The sequence below is a fragment of the Passer montanus genome, unplaced genomic scaffold (genome assembly GCF_014805655.1).
Source record: "Passer montanus isolate IOZ18808 unplaced genomic scaffold, ASM1480565v1 scaffold4, whole genome shotgun sequence".
In the NCBI taxonomy this organism is placed as follows: domain Eukaryota; kingdom Metazoa; phylum Chordata; class Aves; order Passeriformes; family Passeridae; genus Passer; species Passer montanus.
The window spans coordinates 18,113,416-18,139,095 of NW_024368818.1; the positions used below are offsets into that span (position 1 = coordinate 18,113,416).

Consider the following 25,680-nt stretch of genomic DNA (forward strand, 5'->3'; position numbering starts at 1 on the left):
TATTCATGTTTGGGCCATGCATACAGTTGTTGCTCTTTCATACCTTCCCTCTTTGCTACAGGGATCAACAAAATTGTCCAGTTCACTGATCTTAAAACATTTTTTGTGCTTCAGGACTTGACTTACGCTTAAGTTCACATATTCCCCCCTGTGCCAACACTGCCATGTCCCCGACTGCCATTTCTCTACAAGAACCCACTCCTTCAATAAGCCGCCACCATGTGATTTGATAGGTTTCACTGAAGATTAAAACAGCATATTCTGTGACATAACTGAATTGGAAAACCCTGAGTGTTAGGAATAAATTTGGTTTGAGATATCTGAATTGGTCCTTTCAGATATGGAGACTTGATCTTTGGATGCATTGGGTATATATGTTCACATCCCTGTGAACTGTTTGGTACAGAATTCAGGGAAAGAAACTTCAGAAGTGAGCATTGTCTTCAAGAAAGTAGGAAACTTTTTTGCTCCATATTTATAGTAAGAAAGCCAAACAAATGCTTAAGAAAGCAATTGTTGAACTTACGCCTAAATCTGGACAAGCAGTTAAGTTCCCAGCACTCTTTACCCATGTCTGTTACAATGCTTACTGGGAATCTGCATTCACTGAACCAGAACTATTTAAACACCTTTCTGCAAACATCCCATTCCCTCATTTAACCCTAATAGCAGACCTCACCTATTCTGCAAATAAACACAGATCTCAGTTCTCTGAGGGAGCCTTTACACCTAACATCATCATTTGCCATGTGGACATTTGGCTCAGGTTGGAATATGCTGGGATTTAGAACAGAAGCAGGATGGGTATTTTCTGTGCAGCAAACACAGGTCTGGGAACTGAGCTGACAGCTCTGAAAATTGATGATTTGCCTTAATACACAAAACAGGACAGGTTTTGACATGATATAGTGGTGGACTAGGAGATACCATCTTAATCTTTTGGGTCTCATGAAGAGATGATAATTTCTGGTCATCCTTCCTAGACACAGACTTGCAGATGAGGATCAGGAAGGGGTTCAGGTCCTACAAGGCTGTTACCTTTCCCATCACGTTGTGATGTGTGTTCAAATTCAGTTGTCCCAATCAGTCAACCAGACCTCATAGGAACAACAGCATGGGCACACAGCCCCCCTGACTCCACAAAAGAGCCCTGGGGATGTGGCTGTCCTGCCCTGCATGTCTTACATTGTGTCCTTCCAGAAGGATTAGTGGATGTACTATTTTGATAAATGAAGTAGAGGAGGGTGATAGCATGGGCTTTTTCAAGTTGAGATGTGGCTAGAAAGGGAAAAGATAAACTTGGAGATCTTAAGGATTAACTTCTGGTTTCTAAGAATAACATAGATAAGGCAGTCTCAATTAGATTGAGCTTAAAATCACATATAACGAATCTGAGATGGAAAAGATTGCTGTATCTGAAAGAGAAGTTGTCACTGTTCTTCAGATAAGCTCCCAGATTTTCAGATGAGAAAAAAATGAATATTGCAAAAAAAGTGTTTACCTACTTAACCTTCCCAGACAAACCCAAATTGCCTATCATCAAAAAAACAAGGCAGCCCAAACACAGGGATGGTTTCATCACCAAATCCTTCTACTTCTTCTCCTATGTGTTTTTTTTTTTAAAAAAACTGTGTTAAAGGGTTGCTCTTCTCCTTACATGTGGGACAGCTTTGGAATGGTTTCCTCTCTTTTTTTAACAAAACTAGTTTTAGTTTAACCAAAAGTTTGCAAGTGAGGCAATCTTTGGTAACAGAAACAGGCAGAGCTGTCTCACCCCAAAAAGTCTGCACAAAAACTATGCCTGCTTTTTATCTGTCATGGACATAGTTTATTTTTATAAATGCTAGAATTCACTCACAAAAATAAAGCAGGGCCACATTTCATCATGACTCTGTTTCCTCAGAGGTATTTCCTACAAGGTGTTGGATTCACCTTCTATATGATAAGCAGCTCTGGCTGTGCAATTACCAGTGAGCAGGTACCAGTTCTGAAGGTCATGCTAACAGACTGCATGTCCCTTGCACAGCTGCTTCTGTTTAACATCCCTAATAAAGGGAGGGAGACATTTGATTTTCATCAAGGTTTTAAGAAACACCATATCTACAGAGGCCGGACATTTTCCTTCACACTTCATCAGGAAACTTTTCGAGATGGAAAAGCAGGACTGAGCAGTTTATCACAGAGATGACCTGATTTTGGCAAGCCTTGGAGAGGTCACAGGCTTCCCGCTGCCACTACAGGAAAGTCTTTTATCCACAAATACAGCAGAAGCCAGCTGTATACATCTTCTGGGCTAAATTTTGAGTCAGCTGTAGGGTGTTCTATTCTTTTCATAGTTCTTACTACAAGTTTAAGACAAAAGTGTATATGTTTGTGAAGAGATGACTCTTTTCTTTTTTTTTTCCTTCTTTTTAATTTAAACTGCCTTTTTATAAAGGTCACCCAAGTCCAGAGTAAAGGAGGATTAATTACTAACAGCCATAATTTAGAGACAAATTACCCTCTTGATATTTTGGCTGTCCAGGATACACCATGTAAAAGCCATCTATCTGACAGAATGACACAGTTGACTGCAACTTACTGTTGTGTTGAGCATTGCTATGTTTCATCTCCCCTGAAGAATGATGAGGAATTTAATATATTAATAAGAAAGGGCATAAAAATAATGCTATACTTCTATATAACTTTTCTCATCCAAAGAAGCCAGGCTGTTTTGCTCTTAATCCAACTGGTCAAGGAGTTATTCTGCAGGGATACACATTGATTTCAATGGAGTTGTTCACAGAATAAATGCAGCTCAGCATGAACACAGCCAACAGGAACTGAGTTACTTTGGTTTCCAACCCCCTCTCTTTCCTGGGTCTCATTAAATAGCACCTTATACGATTAGTAATTCATTTAAAATCAATAAGAATAGTCCATGTGGAAAGCAACCTTTGGAAATCAGCTCTGTCAAGGTGTGATACACATTATGCTCAGATGCTCACACTTGCCAGTGCTGGACTTCAAACTAAGAAATGCAGAAATATGCCTCCCTCCCAAGCCTTTATCCTGCAAAGTAGGTAGGTACCTTGAAAGATCCAAATCTTAGCCTGGTTTGTGCTTCTCTAGAGACCTGACAAACCTGAGGGCTGGTATATGTCATGCAGCAGTGCCTCGGGGTTTTGTGATGACTCCAGTCTGTGCTGGCAAGTCTCTTTAGTCTTGGGCAATCCTAAAGAGGCTTTTTAAGGTCAGGGACACACCATGGAAGGGTGGCTGTGAAGGAGCAGCTCATTTGTATTTATGCAACTTCTTCATTTCCAGAACTGACATATCTGAAGCCAGCTGTGTGTGTCTCCATTTCCTGAGAGTCTCACAGACAATTTCTAAGCCTATTCCATCAATCTTACATCGTAGCTACACATTTTTGTCATGTGGCTTATAAATACATATGGATTTCCTATAGTGGATATTTCTATCTATAAGTCTTTTTATAAAGACCAGTTTTTTTTGTAACACAGTTATCAGATAATATCTCTCTTTAGAGGTCAGTCATAAATATACTCATCCTACTTTATCGTTCATAGTGACTTCTGCTTGAATTCTGGTAAGTTCAGACTCTGGGACAATCTCAGATGCTCACTGTACTATTGCTTCACTCTCCTGAGATCCCACCTGCAGTGCTGCATCCAGCTCTGGGGCCATCAATGTAAGTAGTACATGGACCTGTTGGAGCAGATCCAGAGGTGACCATGAAGATGATCAGAGGGTTCGATCACCTCTGCTATGGAGATAGGATGAGAGAGTTGAGGTTGTTCAGCCTGGAGAAGAGATAGCTCCAGGAGACCTTAGAGTACCTTACAGTGCCTAAAGGGGCCTCAAAAGGACTGAAGAGGAACTTTAGAAAAGGACATGGAGCGACAGGACAAGGGGTTATGGCTTAAACTGACAGAGGGCAGCTTTAGGCAAGATATTATGAAGCAATTCCTCACTGTGAGAGTGGTGAGACACTGGCACAGGTTGCCCAGAGAAACTGTGGATGCCCCATCACAACTGGAAGGCATTCAAGGCCAGGTTGGATGGGTCCCTGAGCAACCTGGTCTAGTGGAAGGTGTCCCTGCCCATAGCAGGGTTTGGAAGTAGGTGATCTTTAAGGTCCTTTCGAACATAAATCGTTCTGTGATTTTATGATTCTATTGCCAAGTTGCAACATTTTAGAAAAGAACTAAAGTAGCTGTTGAAAGAATTCATACAAGTCTTTTATGGAAAAAAAAACCAAAACAAACAAACAAAAAAAAAAAAAAACCAGGAAAGATTTGTCAGATAGGAAGAGTTCAGGTATACAAAATACCTGGCTAGACATTAATCAATGTGATGTCTTCTTTAACACTTTCTATGCTTTCATTTGGGAATAATATACAATTCTGCTTGCTGTTGCAAGATGGTTAATTAGCATTCATAGATTTACGAATAGGATTTTACCAAGTAGCAGACAAACTGGTATTATTAGTATTCATTTTACTCTAGTTCTAGTCCCTTTTGAGATGAAGGCAGGTTTTATTAAAACAGACCTTTCACAAAACACATCTATTCAATGCAGATTTCTATTAAATACCAGGGTGTACAGTTTGGTTTAATTTGGGGGGCAGATTGGTTAATTTGCTTTCCTTTCAGTCTTGATGCCACTTTTTGTTAATAATACTTAAGTTTCTTAAGCAAGTGGGATGATCAAGTGGATAGAGCCCTATGGTGGGAATCAAGCGAAGTGGTGTGCTCTTACCTGACACACTGGAAGAGTTTGGCCTGGTAGCTTTATTGCTCATCTGTTTTTCTCCACTAAGAAGAAGACTTGCTTCTGTCAGTCAGTTTGTCAGATATATTGTGCTGCTGGACAGATTTGGAAATTGAATTTGGATTTTTAGTTTCTTCCAGTGATTCCTAAGGCCTTGGTGAACAGGTGGCAGTAGAAGATGCTATTATTCAGAAACTGTTCTAATCAGTTCTAGAGATTTGCATAATGCAACGGGGATAAAAAAAAAACAAACAAACAAAAAACAAAAACAAAAAAAACACCTCAGGCTCAAGGGCATGTGCTTATCACTTGCCAGGGATCTGAAGGGAGCAATTTCTGCCTGCCCAGCAATGTGCAATTTGCTGGATGTAGCATTGCTATATGAATTTTAGCACTGACTGTGGTAAGAGAGACAGGCAAATTAATGAACAAATGAGATTGGGAAAATGGAATGGTTTGAAAAGCACTGTTCCAAAAACTATAACCCACCTCCATCAGCCCAGTTTTCCATTACATAGTTTAACAACCACCTTTTACCATTGGGAAGGATAAAATGGGAAGTGTAAAGAAGACATTCATTAATCCATCTCTTGGCTGGCTCCACAGCATCCCAGCAACAGCAAATAAGAAAGAAGAATGGATCATAAAACCTTCTCTGTTCCTCCAACTGACCTTTGCCCACAACAAAAGCAGACCTTGAGGTTTGTTTACTTTTTAAAAAAGCAAGAATTTTTACAATGCCTGGCCATGGAATTTTGGACTTATTTTAAATATACCTATTTCTCCAAGAAACACAGAAGTTAATGGCTTAAAGAGCTATTCTCACAGTTAGGGAAAATCCATACTTATTTGAGCTTTAAACTAGCATTTGTGTATAATCAGACACAACTGCTTTCTCTGCCTAAAATGTTACTGCTTCCATTTTCCACCTAGCATTAACAAAAGCAGCAGATATGCCTGTTGCTGTGGAGATTTTGAGCCACAGACCAATCTCAGTTCTTTTACCTGACTTAACTCACAAGTTACAGCAGCTGAAGGGTTTTTCCCATGAAACATTTTCTGAACATACATGTGTTTTATGGAGATGGAAAATCTTTTGCACAGCTATACTATTTCACCAGTTCTCTTTCTGTGTATCTTATGTTGCAATGCCATACAAAACCCTCACATCTTTTTGTCTCTTCCCCATATCCTGTAAGTTTTCTCTATTAGTTCCTGGTGGTCTTCCCCATTCTGCTTGCAGCAGATTTAACTTCCAGTGACACAGTGCAATGTGTGTTTTCAGACTTCAGTTCATCATTTGTTCCAAGTAGTGCTAACAGCCTTTGCTTCTGTTGCCTATATTTTCATGTTCACATGGATGGCATCAGTGACAGGATACAGCAAAGCTCAGAAATTAAATCTACATAAAAACTATATATCTGGACACATTCAGATTGCTGACCTTTTCTTTTTATCTGTGCTGCTTGAGACCTGTGTTAGATTTTCTTATGTTTTAAATACTAGTTTTCTTTCATGTAATTCATGTCGTGTTTTCACATCTTTGTATTACTGGATGTCAGTGTCCCCCACCAAAACTAGAATGATGTGGAGAAATCTGTTTGGTGCTCTACTACCAGAAGAGCTTTACATGATTATGTTACCCATACAGTAATAAAACCAGTGTTGTAATAGAAAGTTATTCCTCAAAATAAACTATCAAACATCTGTGTGCCATTTCAGACCTTGAACTATCAGCCTAGTGGTGAATTTTTGTAGATGTGATAATCTGACGAGTTAGTCAAGAGAACACAAGCACAGGTAGAATCTTTTCTTAGAAGTGACATACTTGGAAAAAGTGGACAAGCTTTCTTCAAATCTGAAACAGAAACAGCAGACTTCACAGCTAAGTGCAAGTTTAAAGGGATTTCTAAGCATTTATAACAAAGTGTGTATATTTTTGCAGGGTGAATGGCACAGAACAATGGCTATCTGAACCCTTTTGTCTGTGTGTGTGCATGTGTGTGTGAGAGAGAATTTTTAATATTCACACCAGAATGACCATTTGATTCTGAATAGCTTTATTGCTCCCTGGTTCCAGAGACTCTTCTTTCATTGACTGGAAGGCAGAAACACTCAGATAGCACCAGGTGCTGGTTAAGCTACCTTTAGGGACACGCATAATAAAAGTCATGAGCTTCTAACAAAAAGGAAATGTCATGCCTTTTCACATTTATCTTTGCATCAACTTCAGCATATAAGAAAACATAAAGAGAAAGGAAACTATAAAAAAGAAAAAACAGAAGACAGCAGAGTTATTGTGGATCAGCAGACAGATCCAAGCAGAGCTGCCTTTGAAATAGCCTTAGATAAGGAATACCTTCAGGAACCTTCAGATGCAGAACAGTTTGTCAGCAGCACCTTTACCCATCCATGGCTAGAATCCCAAACGTAAATGAGTTTTACTGTAGCTTCTGTATAAACTGTGACAGGGAGCAATGAGCTTTTGTTTTTCTTAAAGCATCTCCAAATGTGTATTGTTTTCCCATGGGCATGTGGTGGGTTAGTTTATGCCCAAAGGCACAGCAATAGACAGTAGCTTTGCTCTGCCAAGAACATTAAAAATACAACTCATCTTTTCTGTACAAAGTCTGTGTGCAGGTAACTCTTGATAGTTTGAGATATATTTGGAAGTATTCTCTGTTTATGATTATGTCTGTTAAAAATTTCAAGCATTGCCTCTTAGGCATACCACTGTTTGTTTGATTATAGAAATAAAAACACCAAAAACTTCTTACTGTCTTCACCATAAGTTCTTGGTTCTCTGCAACTATGAAAGAAATCAACTCCAAAATAACAAGAAAACCCTGATGTGCTTTGTGTCAGGGCCTCTCACTTGATGACTTCAGCATTTCAATTTAAGAACGGAAATGTGAATTTAGGTTCCTTCCTCTAAGGACTAAGATCTGCAAATGGTGGCTTTTATGCATCTTTAATCACACATAGCTTAGGAGTCCAACAAATCTAGTGATATTTGGGAAATCGGATCCCAAGCAGTTTAGGAGAAAACCAGTCTATACACTAAAAGCCATCCGAATTTTGGTTTTTGTGTGGATAAATAGAAGTGGAAGAAAGTAGATGGCTTTGAATAAAAGCAGGGGAAGTTCTAATCAACCTATCATATGGAATTCCTTCCCACCTGGACAGGGCACAGTAAGCTTGAGTATCTCCTACGTTTCTCCTACATGAATTTCCTAAAGTCTTCCAGTGCAACTAATTGAAAACATTTGAGTGTCAGTCCTTCAGGCCATCTTCTGACGATCTGCGGTGATAACACTGATCTCTTCTAAAATAATTTAGGAATTGGAACCTTTCCCCAGGAAGTGGGAAGCCTTGATTCTAGGCTCCACTCAGTTTGAGTGGTATTAGTGACTTTTCAGTTTTTTGAGAATATATAGGAGGGCTCTTTATCTCAGCAGGGTTGTGCAACAGACAGGCTTGTCTCTCTGATAATACTGTTTTTAATGTTAAAAATCAAGGAACCAGCAGGTTAAGTAGCAAGACACTTACTAAGCACAGAAGCCTCTACAACAGGGTAGCCCTTAGAAGTGATCAAGTTTACTGACCATCCACGAGCTCAGGGATCTCCCCAGAATTATTTACATTTATTTTGCTTTCTCCTTTGATTTTTACACTTTATGAACCCAAGGTAACTGATCATATATGGAATCAAAAAGCCATACATTTTGAAAAGACTTTTCTACTTCTAGACTTTTCAAGGGTTTTTTTATGTTTGTTCTTATGTTGTTTTTGGTTTTTTTTGTAAATTAAAAGCATCACTTGAAAAATTGTCATAGAGAAAAAAGAGCATCTTTTCTCTGTATATAAGTGCTGCTCAACCGAAATTTAAAAGAGTATGGGGAAAACATAGCTCATATGAATGCAGACACAGATAGCCTAATGGTAAAAATTAGGACAAAACTGAAGCCAGGGTGGCTCACAAAGGGTGGTGGAACTGCTGTAATGTCTGCAGAAGTGCCTCAAGTGCTGTTTAGTCAGAGCTTCTCCACTCATAGGCATTTGGCTGACACACATGTGGACTGATGTAAGGCAGCTGGGTATGCATGCTGCTTGCAGATCAGGGTCTTTAGTTCTAAAGGAATCATAAGAAAGAAAAGAGCTGTATAAACTATTGAATAGTGTACAGAAGGTCAAGCCTGCCAAAAAGGTCAGGCAGGTAATCATCAAAATTAGAGATAAAAGAGATCATGATGTTATATAGTCTGCTCATCAGCCTACTGAGGAGTGTTCAGTGCAGTATAACAGAAACATATAATGACAGTGGGCATTGTTAGACCTGCAAAACTCTGGGTCAGGCTGACCAGACTAATTGATCAGGAATTTAAAGTTAAACTTGTTATAGCAGGGATTCTATACTATAGTGAATAACCACTTCAGAGATGGACAAAACCAATAAGGGCTGTTTATCACCCAAAACTTAAGGATTCTCTTCTCCCATTAGCATTTTACCATGATAAAAACCATTGCATTTAAAAAAGAAAAGCTGGAATATTTCATAAAAAGCATGCAAAGCTACCTGTTACATGTTAGTTTGGGGGCAAATAGTCTGAGGGAAATAGTTACCAATGATTTGGAATACATAGCACATACTGTTTCAACAGTCAGGGAAAAATAAGGTATCTTAGCCCTCTTGTTCCTTGCCTAGCTTTGGTTACTAGCACGATCAGAAGAGTTTCCCCCCTAAAGCATTGGCTGTAATAAACTGTTTTATGGGAGCACTGCATGGCTGCAATTAGCCAGTGATATGAAAGGGACAGGTATATGAGGTGGACCAGTAGTGTGTTCTGTTATGGCAAAATCAGCAGCAGCCTCATTTCCAAGAACTGGATTATTCTCTAATACTGCTCTCATCTGTTTGAGTTTTGTTCTTGAGTATGAATTAATTCCTTTAACTATCCCTCTGAAAAACAGACAGAAGCTGGGAGAAATGAGAGATAGAGAGACCATTCAGTGAATGAGACCAGGTATTATTCTCTCTGTATTTAGCTTTACTGCTTATAGCCCTTCTTCTCTGAACTACTGGAATTTTTAAATAATTCTGATGTGCCTGCAATGTGTATTGAATTACCATTACCTCCCCTCTATCCAGAAAATCATGATTTGGGTCCAGTCTTTTTATAGTCACTTGAAAAATTTAATCTTTTCCACTGAGCAGGGAACTGAACAAAAGTGGAAGTTTCTTACAGGGCAAAAGTCAGTAAAGTCACGATTGAGGTATTTAAATTGCAGCTTTAAAGATATTAATCAATGATTTGGAGAAAAAAATAACATTAGTGGTGTCTCAAACTTCCTGAATTTTTGCTGTTGCATTGCAAGTTGTTTTGTTGTCTGCTGAAATACATATATTATTTTAGAGCGAAAAGGATTTTTCCCATGTTTTGGGACTTGAAATGTCAGTCAGTGACCTGAAAATTCCTCTTGATCCATTTCTTTTCTTCTTGTGGGTGGCTGTTAGTGCTTAGTTTCTGAGTTGTTCTAAGACTGAAACAAATGTAAAGCAAATCACAACTTTTGGTCGAACACTATTTTTTCCTGGCTCAGTATTGTGATATTCCTGCATTACCTTCTTGAGCAACATCATAAAATGGCAATCTTTCCCAGGAGACAAAAGCAGCCCTACAGATGCATAGCCTCAGATTCAGATACATTTGCATCAGCAAAAATTCCAAAAGTTTTCTGGGAAGACAAAGCTGAAGTCAAGTTTATAAGGTGAAATTTTGGAATAGAGCAGTGAGGGGTGCACATCTTCCAAGCAGCTTTCTCAGTAAATGTGTGATCTCCACTTGGACCTCCCTGGAAACACAGCACTTGTCTTCTCTACAGACTATAGCAAGGGGAAACTCTCAGCCTCTGCCTCCCTACAGAACACTGAACTGCTCTTCTCCACAATAATTACAACTACTTGAGCACAAACAGCTTCTCTACTCTTACAGCTTGCATTGCAAGAACCCCTCATGGCTTCAAAAATCAAAGTCCTGCAGTTTTGCATGCCTCACATGCACACAAGGAGAAGGAGTCCATGTCTTGAAAAGCTTGCAGAATAAATAGACAAAACTGATTGAAATTGCTGGAAGATGCAGGATAGATCTGGTTTTTAATGAGCTGTGACGGGCACAGGATATGTGCAATCTTCAGATGCATTCAGGAGTATGAGGTGGATGCCAAATGAGAGTCTGACACATAAGGATCAGATCAGACAGGTCTGAAAGAGTTCTTCCCCAGGTTACAGAGTGGGGATTTACTCTCAGAGCAAGCTGGAAAGGATTAACACCCACTGTCAGCCTGGGCGCAGACAGCAGCCATAGAGGTGCTGCAGGCTGCACATGGCAGCACAATGCTGAGCACAAGTGTTAGCAGGGCTGCAGCCCCTTGAACACAGCACCGTGCTCTGCTCCTGGTGTCTGCAGCACATGGACCAAGTCTCAGCACTGTCCTGGAGCAGTCATCCTACTTTTTCTTCTGCAGGAGCCTCATACTTTCCATTGTCTTCAACTCCATATCCCCAGGGCTAGCTCACATACAGTGTGATGGAAAGTAACCTTTCTTCTCAATCAGATCCCTTTAAAAGTTCATCTAAGAAGAGTCTTTCAGCACAAATTGCCTTGACCTCTTTCTCAGCTGAAGAAAGAAAGTGATCTTCTGAACCATGACTCTCAGATGTTGCAGGAAGGGCTGTTTTCTTACTTTGAAATAATGCACTGTAAAAAAAGTCCTCCAAAAATTAGGGAGCTTGGCTGGAATATAAGAACAGTGACTGGAAAAGAGCTCCCATACAACTTCAAGGATGCAAGTCTCCAACCCTCTTGGGGATAAAGACTGGGATTAGGAGTAGACTACCCCAGTAAGTGTTAGAAGCTGAGCAAGTTAATTAGTTTTATGCAGTGCAGAAATTCAAAGTCAACAGTAATCTTAACAGTAATCGGAACAGATACAATCTCTTTATTCAGGCAGCATTTGAGTCACCCCAAATTTCCTACCAGAACACTTATGCAGACACAGGTAGGGTCTCACTGCACCTTTATTACCCCTTTGCCAGAGCCTGCAGCTGTTACATTTTCTTTGGACTGTACTTACTAAGGCAGACTATGTTTTTTCCCAAGAGAAACATAAAATATCCTTGCATCATAACTTTCCTTCCTGAAACTTTTATCTCCAGCTGCCTGTGTGTTTAATCACCAGTTCCAGTGCTACTGTACTGTACAGCACCTTTGTCTATGAGCTTGGGAGGGAAGTGTCAAGTCTGCACATATGATGGGGCAATTATGGATTTGTATTATGGAGCAATCCAAACTGTCACTGCCAAAAGCATCTCAGTGAGATTGCCTTACCTTCAGGCAGATTCTAGACATTAAGCCCAGGGCTCACGACACTTTCACTTATGCACAAGTAAGGATCACCAAGGTTCCCTGTGTAGCCAATGAAGAGAAATGAGACATTCCAACTCAAACTGGAGACAGAAAAAGTGACTTTTGGAAGATAAAGTGTCTATAGTGTCTCCGTACCCTGACTGTAGAGAGACACTATAGTGACTATGCTGCACAATGTCACGTGATCCTTCTGTTTCCCAAAGCAACTCTTGGATTTCTCTTAACAACTGCAACCTTCATTCCTTTCAAGAAATACTTATTTGTGATTATCTAGTTAACATGAGGAAATAGACATTTTCTTCCTTAACAGCATAGTTTGCCTCATCATGTACTGTTTTACACATATGTGTTAGAACCCATCCCCAGGGGCCAGGACAGTTGCAGAGTGTGTCACTGATCATGAGGTGAACCTGTGGATTTTTTGGTGCTTTGGCTGTAGGATGAATTAGTTTTGCTGTCTGGTAGATGGGCTCTAGCATCACGTGATTTAGGTTGGTTTCTAGCACTCCATAATTTTGTCTCCTCTAGCATTACTTTAAAGTTAATTTTAGAAAATTACTGCCAACCACCCTGCAAGACATTTCTGTAAATTTTATTTGCTAGGGCAGGTGAAAAAGCCTTGCAGTGGCCCATGTATAATAACTCTTTCCTGCTGGGGTAGCAGGAGCATGTACAAGTTCTTTGCTTTGACCAAGCCTATCGGGGAGAGTTCTCCAAGGCTAGTGTAAACCATTTTGTTAGCACTAAGCTTAGAGAAAGTAATTTCTATAAAGCCTACAGTTTGGTGATCAAATACAGGAAAATGGACCTTTTAGGAGATTTGCATGTAATCACTTGCAGAGAACTTCATACTTTATATTGGGTGTTTGGATCAGATAGAGCATTAGTGTCAGACTGAGAGAGGCCACTTCACGGGCAGCTCATCAGACTGCCTACTGATTACATTATTCTTTTACAAGTTGGGTTTGAGTAAAGCTGCAGAAGCATTTGTAATGCTGAGCCATAAATAGGGGGTTGCATTTTCCTTAAAACTTTAGATGATGTGAATTACTTGCGTAAATATTTCACAAGGCATGATATAAATATTCTGTGGGGATTAGGATTGTTTATACCGTCTCTATCAGAAGAAAGTCTTTCTTTCTTGATCCTTACTTCTTTGATTTTGAAAAAGATACAAGAAATCTCCCACATATTTGGAAATTATGTTACCTGTTTGTAGTTTTAAATAGCAGCACGATTTGAGCCTTGGTGATGTATCTTGTAGAAAATCATGTAGTTAACTTACACAATCTGTTTCTACTGTTGTGCCTACAAATGAGCAAGCTGAGTATCTGGCTCAGGCAATTGCCCGTGTAATTTTCTCAAAATCTGCTGTATTATTTTCTTCTGTTGGCAAAAAATTCCAAGTGTGGCTGTGCTGCTCCAGAGCACCCCAAGCCATGGAGGAACTGCACTTCGGAAGGGAGCAATTTTCTCCCTGCTACTTTCCGTCTTGCTCAATCGTTTTCTGCTGTTTTGGGTCAGGTTAGTAACCTCTACTGGGGGAAAGGAGATCTGAGGTCTGCCTTGTTTCTTGTCCCTTTCTACCTTCTGCTTCATTTGGGATAATTGCATAAGACCCAAATGCTTGCTCTAGATCTGTGCTGGGACAGAGGTAGGTAAACAGGCATTCAGCTGTGATGCTTTTATATATTCCAGTATTTCATTCTTCACAGAGCTGCTGCCAATCTAGAGGTTTTCCATCCAGAGGAGAGTCTAACCAAAGTCTGCTCGGTACAAATAAGAATGTTTCCAAGCCCTGCTGATGTTGACTTTTTGACTTCCTCAACAGAAAAGGCACTATACTAGTAAATGGCTAAAGAAAATCATTGCCTATCTTCACATCATAGTGGAGGGGGAAAACACAATTTGGAAGAGAAGCACAAATCATCCACAGGGCAGGTGAAGTCCATGTAACATGTGTTCTTCATGCTCCACTTCAGCCCAGGTGAATTTATTCATTCCTTCTTAACCCATGGCCCTTTCCCCACCCCCAGTATGCCAGTCTTCATACAGGGCATGTGATTATTTCTCATTTTCTAGGCACAACTACTCATTTCTTAATTTTAGTGACATGGCAGCTGCCCAGGTTTTTCTTGTTAAGATGATATTCATTTGTCCCCTTTGTTTCATTCTTTTTCCCCTCTGGCTTTAAAGCTATAAATCAAACACACAAAATTAAATTAACTGAAATAAACATAAATGCAGGTGGAAATTCAGGAAATATAAATAACTAAAAGTAGTTTTCCAAGACTGCTTTTTAATCAATTCTAAACACAAGATATATATTGCCTGTTGAACTAAGAATGTTTTGACCACCTATTGTTAAAGAGTAGCAATAAATCTGCGCAACAATTCCTTACTCCTATGATTCACTGACACATTTTACCAGACAGCTAGTTCAGCTCACCCTTTTTCCAGAGGTATATTATGTTGTTCACTGGAAAGGCTCGATACACTGCCATGAGAAAGATATGAATGCTGTTTGTCCCTCAGGAAAATTCCTTTTTTCTCCATATCTGAAGGAGTGAAGCTTCTGGATGCTAAACCACTCTTCTAACATGTGATAAGCTGGGCTCATCTTCATATACTTTCCCCTCCCCCTTGAAAAGCAAAATGGCACATATTCCCCCACTCTCCTCAGTCCAGCAGGATCTCTGATGCCCTGAAATACCAGTGGAGCAAATCACTGCCTTTTATATTCTGCAGGGAACCAAACACTGCTGTGCAGGCAAGGCGCTGTGCTTTCCACTTCATCCAGGGTGTCAGCAATCAGGGATGTCCTGGTGCCCACCCTGCTTGCTACTTTGCAAGGATAGCTCTCACACAAGATCTCAGCTCTGCAGGACTGCTTCATGCTTGTGGGGTTTTAATCAATCAGATGCACTCTGAGATGAAACTGCCTGAGTGTTGGACTTAATTATTAATTTATTTCCTTCATCATACAGAGGTACCTAAGGGTTATTTAGGCAGGTCATGGTTTTCTCCAGCACAAAACTAGCTACAAATTAATATTGATCAATAATATTTCATGTCAGTGTCAGTACAAATCACTCAAAACTCCTGTGTAAAGTAAGGGTAAGACATAAAACAAAGGTGAAAGAAGTTTGTCTGTTTGCACTCTATTTCCTTTGACAGGATAATAAACTCACCCAGCACACTACAGAATACACTCTGCTATCATTTACACAGCCTTCCTGTGAACCCACAAAGCAAAGTCTCATTTTAAAGGCCAGAGCTGTATTGTGATGTCTTTTGTTTGTAGTGGTCCTTAACATCATTGGTGCACAAGTTCTAACCTTGGTTAGAGACTTTCCTATTTTAAGGTGGTACAAAGGCAATGTCAGTGACAGGACTTAATGCCAATGTTCTTATGTGAGAGCTACTGCAGTTCTTGTACTGAGGTAATCGCAATCACAGTACTTCTGCCCATGCCTGTTGTTTCTTTATGGTGCGAATCCAACTAATTAAAAATATTTTGAATGTGACAACAGCCTTTTAGACTGTTTCAGTGGCCAGAGATTTTCAGAGATATTCTTCCTGGTGAAAGTATAGGAAATGACAGAATTTTGAATAAAATTATTACACATCTCTGTGCCTCAGTTTCCTTATCTGTCAGAAATGTAAGTCTGTTCCCCAGAATGGTTTGGGCTATAAGGGACCTTAGAGATTATCTAGTCCCACACCCCATCCCCAGGGCAGGGACACCTTCCACTAGAACAGGTTGTTCAAAACTCTGTCCAGCCTGGCCTTGAACTCTTTCAGGGATGGAGTATCCCCAGCTTCTCTGGGCTACATGCGCTAGTGCCTCACCACCCTCACAGGGAAAAGTTTCTTCCCAGTATCTAATCTAAATATCTTCTCTTTTAGTTTAAGACTCTTACTTCTTGTCCTGTCACTATCTGCCTGTGTAAAAAGTTGCACTCCCTCTTTTTTACAAGTTTCCTTTAAGTACTGGAAACCTGCTGGAAGATCTCCACAGTCTTCTTTTCTCCCTGCTTAACAACTCCAGCTCTCTCAGCCTGTCTTTGTGGCACAAGTTCCAACCCTCTGACCATTGTATCAGCCAATCTGATAACAGATCCCAACAGATCTGATAACAGTATTTTGAAGTTTACATACCCAATGCTTGTAAAGCCCTTAAAGGTTCTTGGATGAAGAAGTTACCAGGTGAAAAAAGCTGATACTACTTACTTATTGATCACAGATAATACCATTCTGGGTATATTGAACACTATTAAATGCTGTTGCCTTGTCATTTCAGCTCTGTGAGAAGTCAGCCTTTGTATATATCCACTCTTTTTCACCTCTTTTGGGACAAATTACAAACATATGAGTATAATCCACTGAATATAGTCCATGAAACAATTTACTGACCTTCTTTAGAAGTATCTCTGTGAATGTTCTGTATTTCTGGCAGCTCTTCTATTCACACTAGCATGAATACACCCGTTTTAAATCAGCTCTTGATCTCTGAATGCCAAATCCTGTGAGAGATAAAGTAATTCTTAAATATTACAGCCAAATGTGCAGCATAAAATGAAGGCGTGTTTATTGTTTGTCTTACTTTTCCCTAACTCTTTAGGGTCTGTTCTGCTTGTCTCTTCCCTAAATTTAAAGCAGTTGCCTGAATATTGCAGAGTTCCTCAGTTAAGTTGAGAAAGAGATTCTTGTACTAACCTATTTCCAAAGTTTGTGTTTCCTAAGTACTTTCATAAATCTACCAGATACTGCAACATATCTTCCCCTGATTTTTTTTTTTTTTAATTTTAATCTGAAATACTGGCACATAGATAAAATAGAAGGTTCTGCTCTCTTTTCATCTGAATATGTGCTAGTATCACATCATTCATACAGAGACATTCAATGGCTATTATTCCTGCCTCAAGTCCAAAGAACATAATTTTGACTGTTCACTGCAAGTGGATATATAAGATTGTTACAAATTGATGCCAAGGGGCCCATACTTGGAATCTGTTTTGTTTTTCTTTGAGTTAAGTTCCAAATTGCAAGACTGTACATAATGAATGTGTTATCTAGTCCTTCTGTTTTGTATTTTTGAAGGAGAAACAGCACATTCTGCAAAGTAACTTGTCCTACTTGCTCCAGTTCCATGGCAACCCAGTATTGCTGCAAATTTATTTTGCTCTAATCAATTAAAAATTTTGCTCTGGCAGCTGGAATGAAAGTTTACGGGCTTGTTTTACTTGGACTTGCAGTTGCAGTAAATTCAATGAGATACTTGTCTGAGAAGGAAACAAACTTGTAGCTTTCGTCTCTCCCTTGGTTTAATTTTTGCGAAAAGGTCAAATTTAATTCTTGGTTTTCTGTCCAAGCAGGAAAAAAAGGAGGCAGTTCTCTTAAAGGATCCACAACTTAACACATGATTGCCTTGCAGCCTTGTTGAATTGCTAAAAAGGAAGATATCACTTTTTAGTTCCCGTGCATTTTATAAGTGGTTGTTGTCAGCAGAGCTGCCTAGTGCACACCTTCCATCCAGTAGCTGGCAAAATCTCTTGTTGAATCCACCCCATCATTCATGCCCAAAAGGCAATTTTCAACAGAGCACGGTGGTATGTGCTGGTGCCCTTCATAGCAGCACAGCCCTGAGTGGTTAGTATGCACAATTCCTAGGGAATCTGCCCTTGTAAAGGTCAGCTCATGCACTGCTGGAAGTGCACACAACGACCGTGAAAACCCATGGGATCTCCTCATGTGTGCTCTGCAATGGTGTTGTTGATTAAAACCCAAAGTTGCCATTAAAAAGGTTTTGGTTTTGTTTTTATTTATATTTTTCTATTATTCTTGCCAAAACTGCAATACTGGGAGATGGGGAAAGCTCTTTCCAAAAGAAACTCCCAACAACTTGCAACCATGTGGAAATGGCAGAAACTTTCTGATGTGGATTGAAAACGCACTGACATTTTGCTTTTAGAGTTACAATTCCAAATTCAGCTCATTCTGCTCCTGCTCTTCATGTCCAGACTACAGAATTCATGTATAGTTATGCCGAGCATACTGTCTAAACAAAACACAGGGAGAGCCTTGGGGCTTTACTGTAATTGTCCCCCTTTTTTTTTTTTTTTGGTCAGGTAGCCACACCATTAACCTCCCTTTTATGCATTTCACTGGTGTTTGTGTAAATGAATCATAGGCTTGAAATAAATTTTTTATCTATATTGTCTTACTCAATGGCTGGAAAAATGTGTCCTCTCCTTACAAAGTAAACTGAAAAACTGTATGGGACTATAGGAAGAAATTGATTTTACACTTCTTTTCCATTTCAGTCACCATCACACTAAAATTCAGCCTCTGACTACTACACAGGATTAGAAATACATGTCATCCTGTTTTGTAATGAAAGCATAGCAAATCAAAGTCCTGATTTAAACTTTGTTACTTTGTTACATACAAAGAGTATGACGCAGAGTATACTTTGCTTCTTCAAAAGCAGATCAGAATGTCAGGGCTCATCAAATCTCTATTGCCACAAAGAGTATGACGCAGACTATACTTTGCTTCTTCAAAAGCAGATCAGAATTAGAGCTGAATCTCACTTTTCATGTCAGGGACTGTGACAAGGAAAGCAGTGCTCATCCACTTGCACGTGCTCCTTTTTCTTCCTGTCTGTCTTCAGCTCCTACCACTAGTTAGCACAATGGGAAGGTTACAGCCTTGGCACGATAAAAAGGGTCAGGGAGTGTGAAGTGGGCTGCAGATTCCTTAAAAGCTGCATTCCTAAAGGAGGAACTCTGGAGGGTTGTCAGAAAGAAGGCCATCCAGACAACTCCACTCCTGATCATAAAAAAACACACAGGGCTCAATTTTGGCTCTTGGTCTGCATGCTGCACAGGCTGTTGTTCGCACAAGGGAGTGTAGGATCCCAACCAACACTGGTTTTTCTCCTTCAGGTGACAAGTGTCTAAGCACAGGTACAGTCCAGTATTTCCTTGGATCCCACGGTTTGCCTCTGATGCCACAATTTCCTCTCTGATTATAATTGGTAATTTATAAGACTGCCATATGCCAAGGAGCTGACATCCAGGGGTTTATGCTGAGAAAAACTAATGACCAGGGTGGAAGGAAAAATATATGCAGAACCAGCTTTGGGGAATTTAAATGTTAAACCCACTTTATTGTTTCGGGTTTTTGTCTATTTCTAAAGTGTTCATGTTGTGTTTAGTAAGAAATATTGTACAGCTATTTTGTGAGCTATGCTATGTTCAAAATGTGTTTTTATAGAAAGATATGTTTTTTTAAGTTTGCTGATTTTCTTGTGCTGACTGTTCTTTTATTTTGATGGATTTTGCATGATAAAATTTCAGTATTTGGGAAAATGTGAGAGATTAATCATTATGACTTTCAGATCAAATGTAGCAAGGGGAAAAGTTCATGTTTAAATGCATTGTCCTGTATTATATGTCTGTGTTCATATTCCCCCTGTTTTTATTGATGTACTGCACATATCTGACCTCCTATTTGCCTGATAGTTTTTTTAGCCAATCTGGCACTTCTGACTTACCAGTGCTGTTTAAAAATATGATTGGAATAAGTCCCTGATAACCATTAATTGCTTACAGTAAGCTTTTCCAGTTGGATCTACTTAACCTACATGTATGTACCTGATTCAATTTTCTTGCAGTCAGTAGAAGCTCTTCCTTAATCAGGCACAGCTCTATGTAAAATGTAGTCTTAGAACCTGATTTGTTGTGTTTTTCATCATTTAATCAACGAAATGAGCTGGTCTGAGCTGTGCTTCTGCTCTGTTATCATCGTGGTGGTTTGCTGAGTTGCTTCTACCCCACACAGCGGTGTCCACACCATTCCTCCACCTCTTGCCTGCATGGTGGAGGTCTTGAGCCGTTTGCTTTATAAACTAGAGGGAAGGGAATTGTTAAACCAATCCCCAAAAGGACTTTACACTTTTCACATGGAATCTGAAATAATTCACCTCACAATACGTCGGGTGCGAAGCTTTCCCGTTAGTAAAATGCGGCCGCATCAGTGAGTACGGCTCATTGACCGTGAGCGCCCACGTCGTGGGAACAAAGCGCATCTCGGATCAGGAGCTCTCGACAATGTCAAAACCTTAACAAAACCAAAACAAACCGAAAAGCCCAACAGAAAACCTGGCGGATGCGAGTTTTAAACGATGGATATTAGGAGGATAGGAGTTTTAAAGGACAGTAACAGCCCGAGGGGCAGCAGGTAATGGGGTCAGATACGTGCAGTCGGCCGCCCCTCAGGCAGGGCCGCCCCGCTGGGGCAGGCGGCCTTCCCTCGTGCCCCGGCTCGACTTTTATTGTCTCTCTGTCCGTGTTTTGCCGTGGTTTTTTTGTTCATTTTATTTCTTTCTGTGTTTTTTTCTCCCCTCCCTTCTCTGTGTGTGTGTGTCTGTGGCCCGCAGGTCCCCCCCTGCCCTGTTCGTCCGCCTCCTCCACCCCCCGCTCGCAGTCCCCCTCCCCTCTCCCCTCGCCGCCGGCCAATGAGGGCCCGGGGCGGTCGCTGGGCGACGGCGCGGCCCGGGCGGCCGCGGGCTCGGACTCTGAGGAAGAGTTTGTCCCTCAGTCATTCTTAGTTCAAAGTGGCTCTGGAAACCTCTGTGCCGCCGCCAACGGTGAGTGACTTTCTCGCTCTCTCTTTCTCTCTCTCCGTGCCTACTTTTTCATGCTCGTCTTGACAGCCGTGCGCGGGGATGTAGGATGGTTGGGAGAGCGGGTGTGCCTTTGGGTTGATTTAGGGGTTTTATTTAAAAAGTTGAAAGTTGCCTGGCAAAGGTGGGCTGGTCCGTGCTGGGTGCCCGGCGGTGCGGGACGCGCGGCCCCGCTCGGTGCCCGGGCAGCGCTCACTGACCTGGCCTGGCTTGGAGGCTGGAGCCCGCTCCCTTTTGCGGGGCTGGAATTTCGGGGTGATTTGGCTTTTTTGTTTTATTAACTCCTGGCTGAAAGACTGGCCAAAGCGCTTTCCCCTTCTCTGTGAGAGCGGCAAGGTGCAGCCTGGGGGCTGGCGGGGCCGGAACTTGAGAGGAACCTGTCACCGCAGGGCAGCATGCATAGGAAAGGGGATGACGAACACGAAGAGTTGCTGTGATAGTTGACAGTGGCATCGGCACCATCCCAGAGGAGGGTGTCTGTGTCCAGTCTCCCTCCGAGGCGCTGGGATATGCCCCCAGGGGAAGTATTTGAGAAACAGTAGCAGAACCACATCCTTTCGGGATGCTCTGAGACTCCCCGATGGGTTGCTGAGGGTGCTCAGCACCGCCGGATGGTCCATGATGCTTAAGTAAATTACAAGGAGAGGAACGAAATTCACAGTTCTCTGTTGCAAAGACAGTGAGTCATAAACAGAGAGGTAACACTCATTGGCAAAGAAATGTGAAATTTCATCAAGGGTAGTGTAACCTGACGAAGTGCAGATTACAGCAGTGGAATAGCAGTGGCCACTCAGGCCGCTGCCATCCGGCTTGAGCGATAATTGCTCACAGGTCTGATTTATGATGAAGGAGAAGGCATTCAAAGATATCTTGAAAGAGAGAAAGAAAGGTGAGAGAGAGGTTTACTGCAGCTGGCAACAGCTTAACTGCGTTTATGTTAAGCTTCTAAGAAGGTTTCCTAGTATGCTGTTATCTTCAAGTAAGGAGAGAAAGTTTGACATTTAATTTGTCCGCCCTCTCCCTTTCCCAGCTTCCCTCTTCTTTTGTTGCATTTGTTATGGTAAAAACAAACTTTCCTTTCAAGGTTTTTCAAAGAAGAAGGTTATCTACTCTGAATTGTCATCCTAAGGAGAGTAGGGGGAAATACAGTGTTGTATTCATTCAGGAAACTGATTAAAATTCATATCCTCTGTTCAGCTTCCCCCTTCCCCTCCCACCCTATAACACACACACATCTGACTGCTTGCAGTCACAGAACATGGAAATCTGACATAATGTCAATTACCCTCTTGTTGGAAATAAAACCTAAGTCACACTCCACCTCATGTTTTCCACATAATGTATATATGTATGTACTTTCTCTTTGCTCATTTAGGAAATACATATGTACACATACATGCACACCCTCCAGGTGGAAAGAGGGAAGAAAGAGCAAAGAGAAATTTAAAACCTTAATCTCTTCTTTTACTATTAGCTGAAAACAAAAAAAAAAACCTTGTTCAAAGTCCGCAGTGGGTTGACCACATTATTGTATTATCAATGTACTGGTGAGTTAGTTAGACTTCAGGCTTTTCAGCAGCCTGCTTATTTATCCTTTTTTTATTATTTTTTTCCCCCTCAGTGCTTTTTGCATCAGCCTGTAGACATACTACATTCCCTGAGGCCTTCTTTGTGTGCAGGATTCAGTAGGTTGGTAATAAATATGTCCCACACAAAGACAAGGCATCTGGGGTCTCATTTGCCTGCTGATTCTAGTTGTTCAGTAATCAGAAGTGCAGGTAATGGCAGGACACTGGTGACCTGCTAAGATCAGCTCAGTGTCACTCTGCTATCAAGAGGAAAACAAAGGTGACTTGCTTTGCTACCTATCAACCCATAATCTAAAAGTTCACGTGAATGACAAGCACAGAGCATACAAGCCCATCATGCCTAAAACCCAGAGACTCTTCTGACCTCTGTAAATGGATTTAATTGCTTTAGTTCTTTAATGTTCTGTTTCTATGAGGCTTAGTCAGCTTAAATTTTAAATGACAAAGGCAGGTCTTTATGTTCCTTAAATGGTGAAAATTAGTAAAAGCTTATTTTGCTTAGGACTAAGTTTAATACAGTTAGAGCACTCGTTCTCAGAGAATAGTAGCTGTCTCAACAGCAGGACAGCCTGAGAATGCTGTTCAAAGGATTTGTGTTGCACTTTTTAATTGATTGTGGCTAGGTTTTCCTACCACAGCTGTGTAAACTCAGCCTTAGAGAAGTCCATCCAAAGTAAGTAACACCCAGGGAGCAGCAGCGCTGTTACAAATCCCCATGTAAATTGCAAATATAATGCACATGGAACTTAAGAAACATGCTACTTTTTGAATTTACAGTAGGCTATTCTTTATCTAAGTTACTTTCATTCCAGAAAGGTAATATTGTCCATGATATTATTTTTACACTTCCAGAAAAATGTCCACCTAAACTTTCAAATGCAGACTGGAACCAGCTAATATGTATATAAATACATGAACATCGTTTAGGGCTTTAAGTTTTGCGATAGATGCGTTACTAACCATGGTTTGATTTTCTTTATTTCTAAGTAATTTAGAGCATTGAAAGTCCCAGGTTTTATTGTACCTATAATATCAGCAGGTACATGATTTTAAGGAAAACCAGATTTTTCAGACTTGAACCTTTTCATTTTTAATTTTTATATATGTCATGTCCAGAAGGCTTTTTACTTTACCTAAAATTACCCAAAATAACTAAGGTGTGAATACCTCCAATTCATAGAATCCTAGAATGCTTTGAATTGGAAGGACCTTTAATTATCACTTTGTTACAAACCCCTACCATGGGCAGGACACCTTCCACTAGACCAGGTTGCTCAGAGCCTCATCCAGCCTGGCCTTGAACACTTCCAGGGGTGGGGCATCCACAGCTTCTCTGGGTAACCTGTTTCAGTGCTTTATCACTCTTATAATAAATAATTCCTTCCTTATATGAAATTTAAATCTGTCCTCTTTCAGTTAAAAACCATTTTCCCTTGCCCCATGAGTACAAGCACTTGTAAAAAGTCTCTCTCCATCTTCCTTATAATCCCCATTTTAGCCTCAAAAGGTCACATGCCTTCCCTTCTGTAGACTAAACAGCACTGTCTCTCTGAAACATCTCAGGATGTTTCTGTTCAGAAACCTTAAAATTTCCTGATTTTAGGATTTCAGCAGTATTTGAAAAGTTGGCTGACTTGTGGTATCTTGGTGGACATTGAGAAACACTAATTAGTTTTTCAGGTTTCTTATACTGGTGTGTAGGTATATCTATACAGGACTCGGGAGAAGCCAGAACTGTCTGAAGGCATCCGATCTTTAATCTGGTTGTACTGAGAAACTTAACAACTGCTGTGCTGGATCAGAACATGCAGTCCCTGACAAGGGTATGGGAGAAGAACAATGAACAAGTGGGGCTGTAGGGAGGACCTTGGCCAGGTGAGGGATGTTGAGCACTAGCCACGTGGGGCTGTGGATGTGGGTGCTTAGCTCATTAATGGCAGCTTTCTTCCATTTGAACCAGTAAATGACATGAAAAATACATTTAGAAAAATGAAGCGTCTGTAGGGAATGGTGTTCAGGAGGAGCGCATCAGCCTGACCATTGCTGCCCATGTCCCTTCAGCATCCACAGCTGTGGCACTGGGGACATTAGCAGGTACATCTCTGAGGTAGGGAAATGGCTGTTGTACAGAGTGACAAAGAACAGATTTGGAAAGATTTATGAAATCTGTGGAAAGCTGGCATCCAAGTTCCAATACTGGTTGTGTTGCCTCATAGTCAAAGCCAAAATGTGTGACTTCTTCCAGCTCCTCCATCAGTGAGCAGACATTCCATGAGAAGTGTGCTTTTGTCGTTGGTGGGGTCTGGTGTGTTTCTTCTAAGCTGATTGTATCAGGCAGACAGGAAGGCTGGATATAGTCACTTGAAACAGACTCTGCACATGGGAGCCACAAAATCCCAAATCACCTCTGGTTTGGGGCATTTTAGTATTTTCAAATACTAACACAATATTTGAGACCAGAGCATGGAATTTATTTATCTAACGGAAGTAAAGCAATACCAGAAAATTGAAAGAATATCTAAAACCGTCTCTCTGGTCCTAGAAATTACTTTACTTTGGTGACACTGGAGGTAACATCTACTAAAGTCACTCTGGGAAATATCTAATACAGTTTGGAATCTTATCACCCACCTCTGAATATATGTACCCCAGTTTCTTTGATTTCTCCCTCAAATACATCCCTATTACAAAAACTTCCACTGCTTAACCAGTTTTGCATCTTTTCTACCACTAAGAAGAAGCAGCAGTGGAGGGTCATGGCGCCAGTCACCCAAAGTGACATTGGAGAGAGAGGGGGAGGGGAAAGGCAGGCATGATTCTCAGTATTACTACACTTTGTATTCCAAGAGGAGGGTTAAAAGTTGCATAAAGCATGGACATGAATGGTGCAGCCTTTACCTTGGCACAGGTTGCATTGGCAGTGGACAAGGAGGGAAATCCATGTTGAGTACATGCGTAAATATTCTAAGGTTAGATCGTTGGAGACGTGCATTTTCTTTGTGATCCATGACTTTGGTGGAAAATAGACCACATCAGGATGAGTTTGCCCCCAGAAGCCACACTATGTTTCTTCTGCACAGTGGGATCTGCGTGAATGAGCTGCTTGACCAACAAAATCCATGGTAATTAATAAAGGTTCTTGTATTGCTTTTGCCACTTTTTTTTGTTTGGAGTGCTGGACAATTTGAAGCAGTAAAT

The 25,680-nt window shown here is 40.7% G+C and overlaps 1 protein-coding gene across 12 annotated transcripts in view; it reads left to right on the forward strand.

Moving 5' to 3' along the window:
- The window catches only part of TENM4 (teneurin transmembrane protein 4), a 592,138-nt gene that overhangs the window by 312,785 nt on the left and 253,673 nt on the right, over nucleotides 1-25,680 (forward strand). For 9 of the 12 annotated variants that reach the window (XM_039718527.1, XM_039718526.1, XM_039718530.1 and 6 more), the window contains one exon: nucleotides 20,648-20,857. The exons of the other annotated variants lie outside the window; for them this stretch is intronic. In XM_039718527.1, the coding sequence (XP_039574461.1) occupies nucleotides 20,648-20,857 (210 nt within the window). The remainder of the gene's footprint in view (nucleotides 1-20,647; nucleotides 20,858-25,680) is intronic. 12 annotated transcript variants of the gene reach the window in all.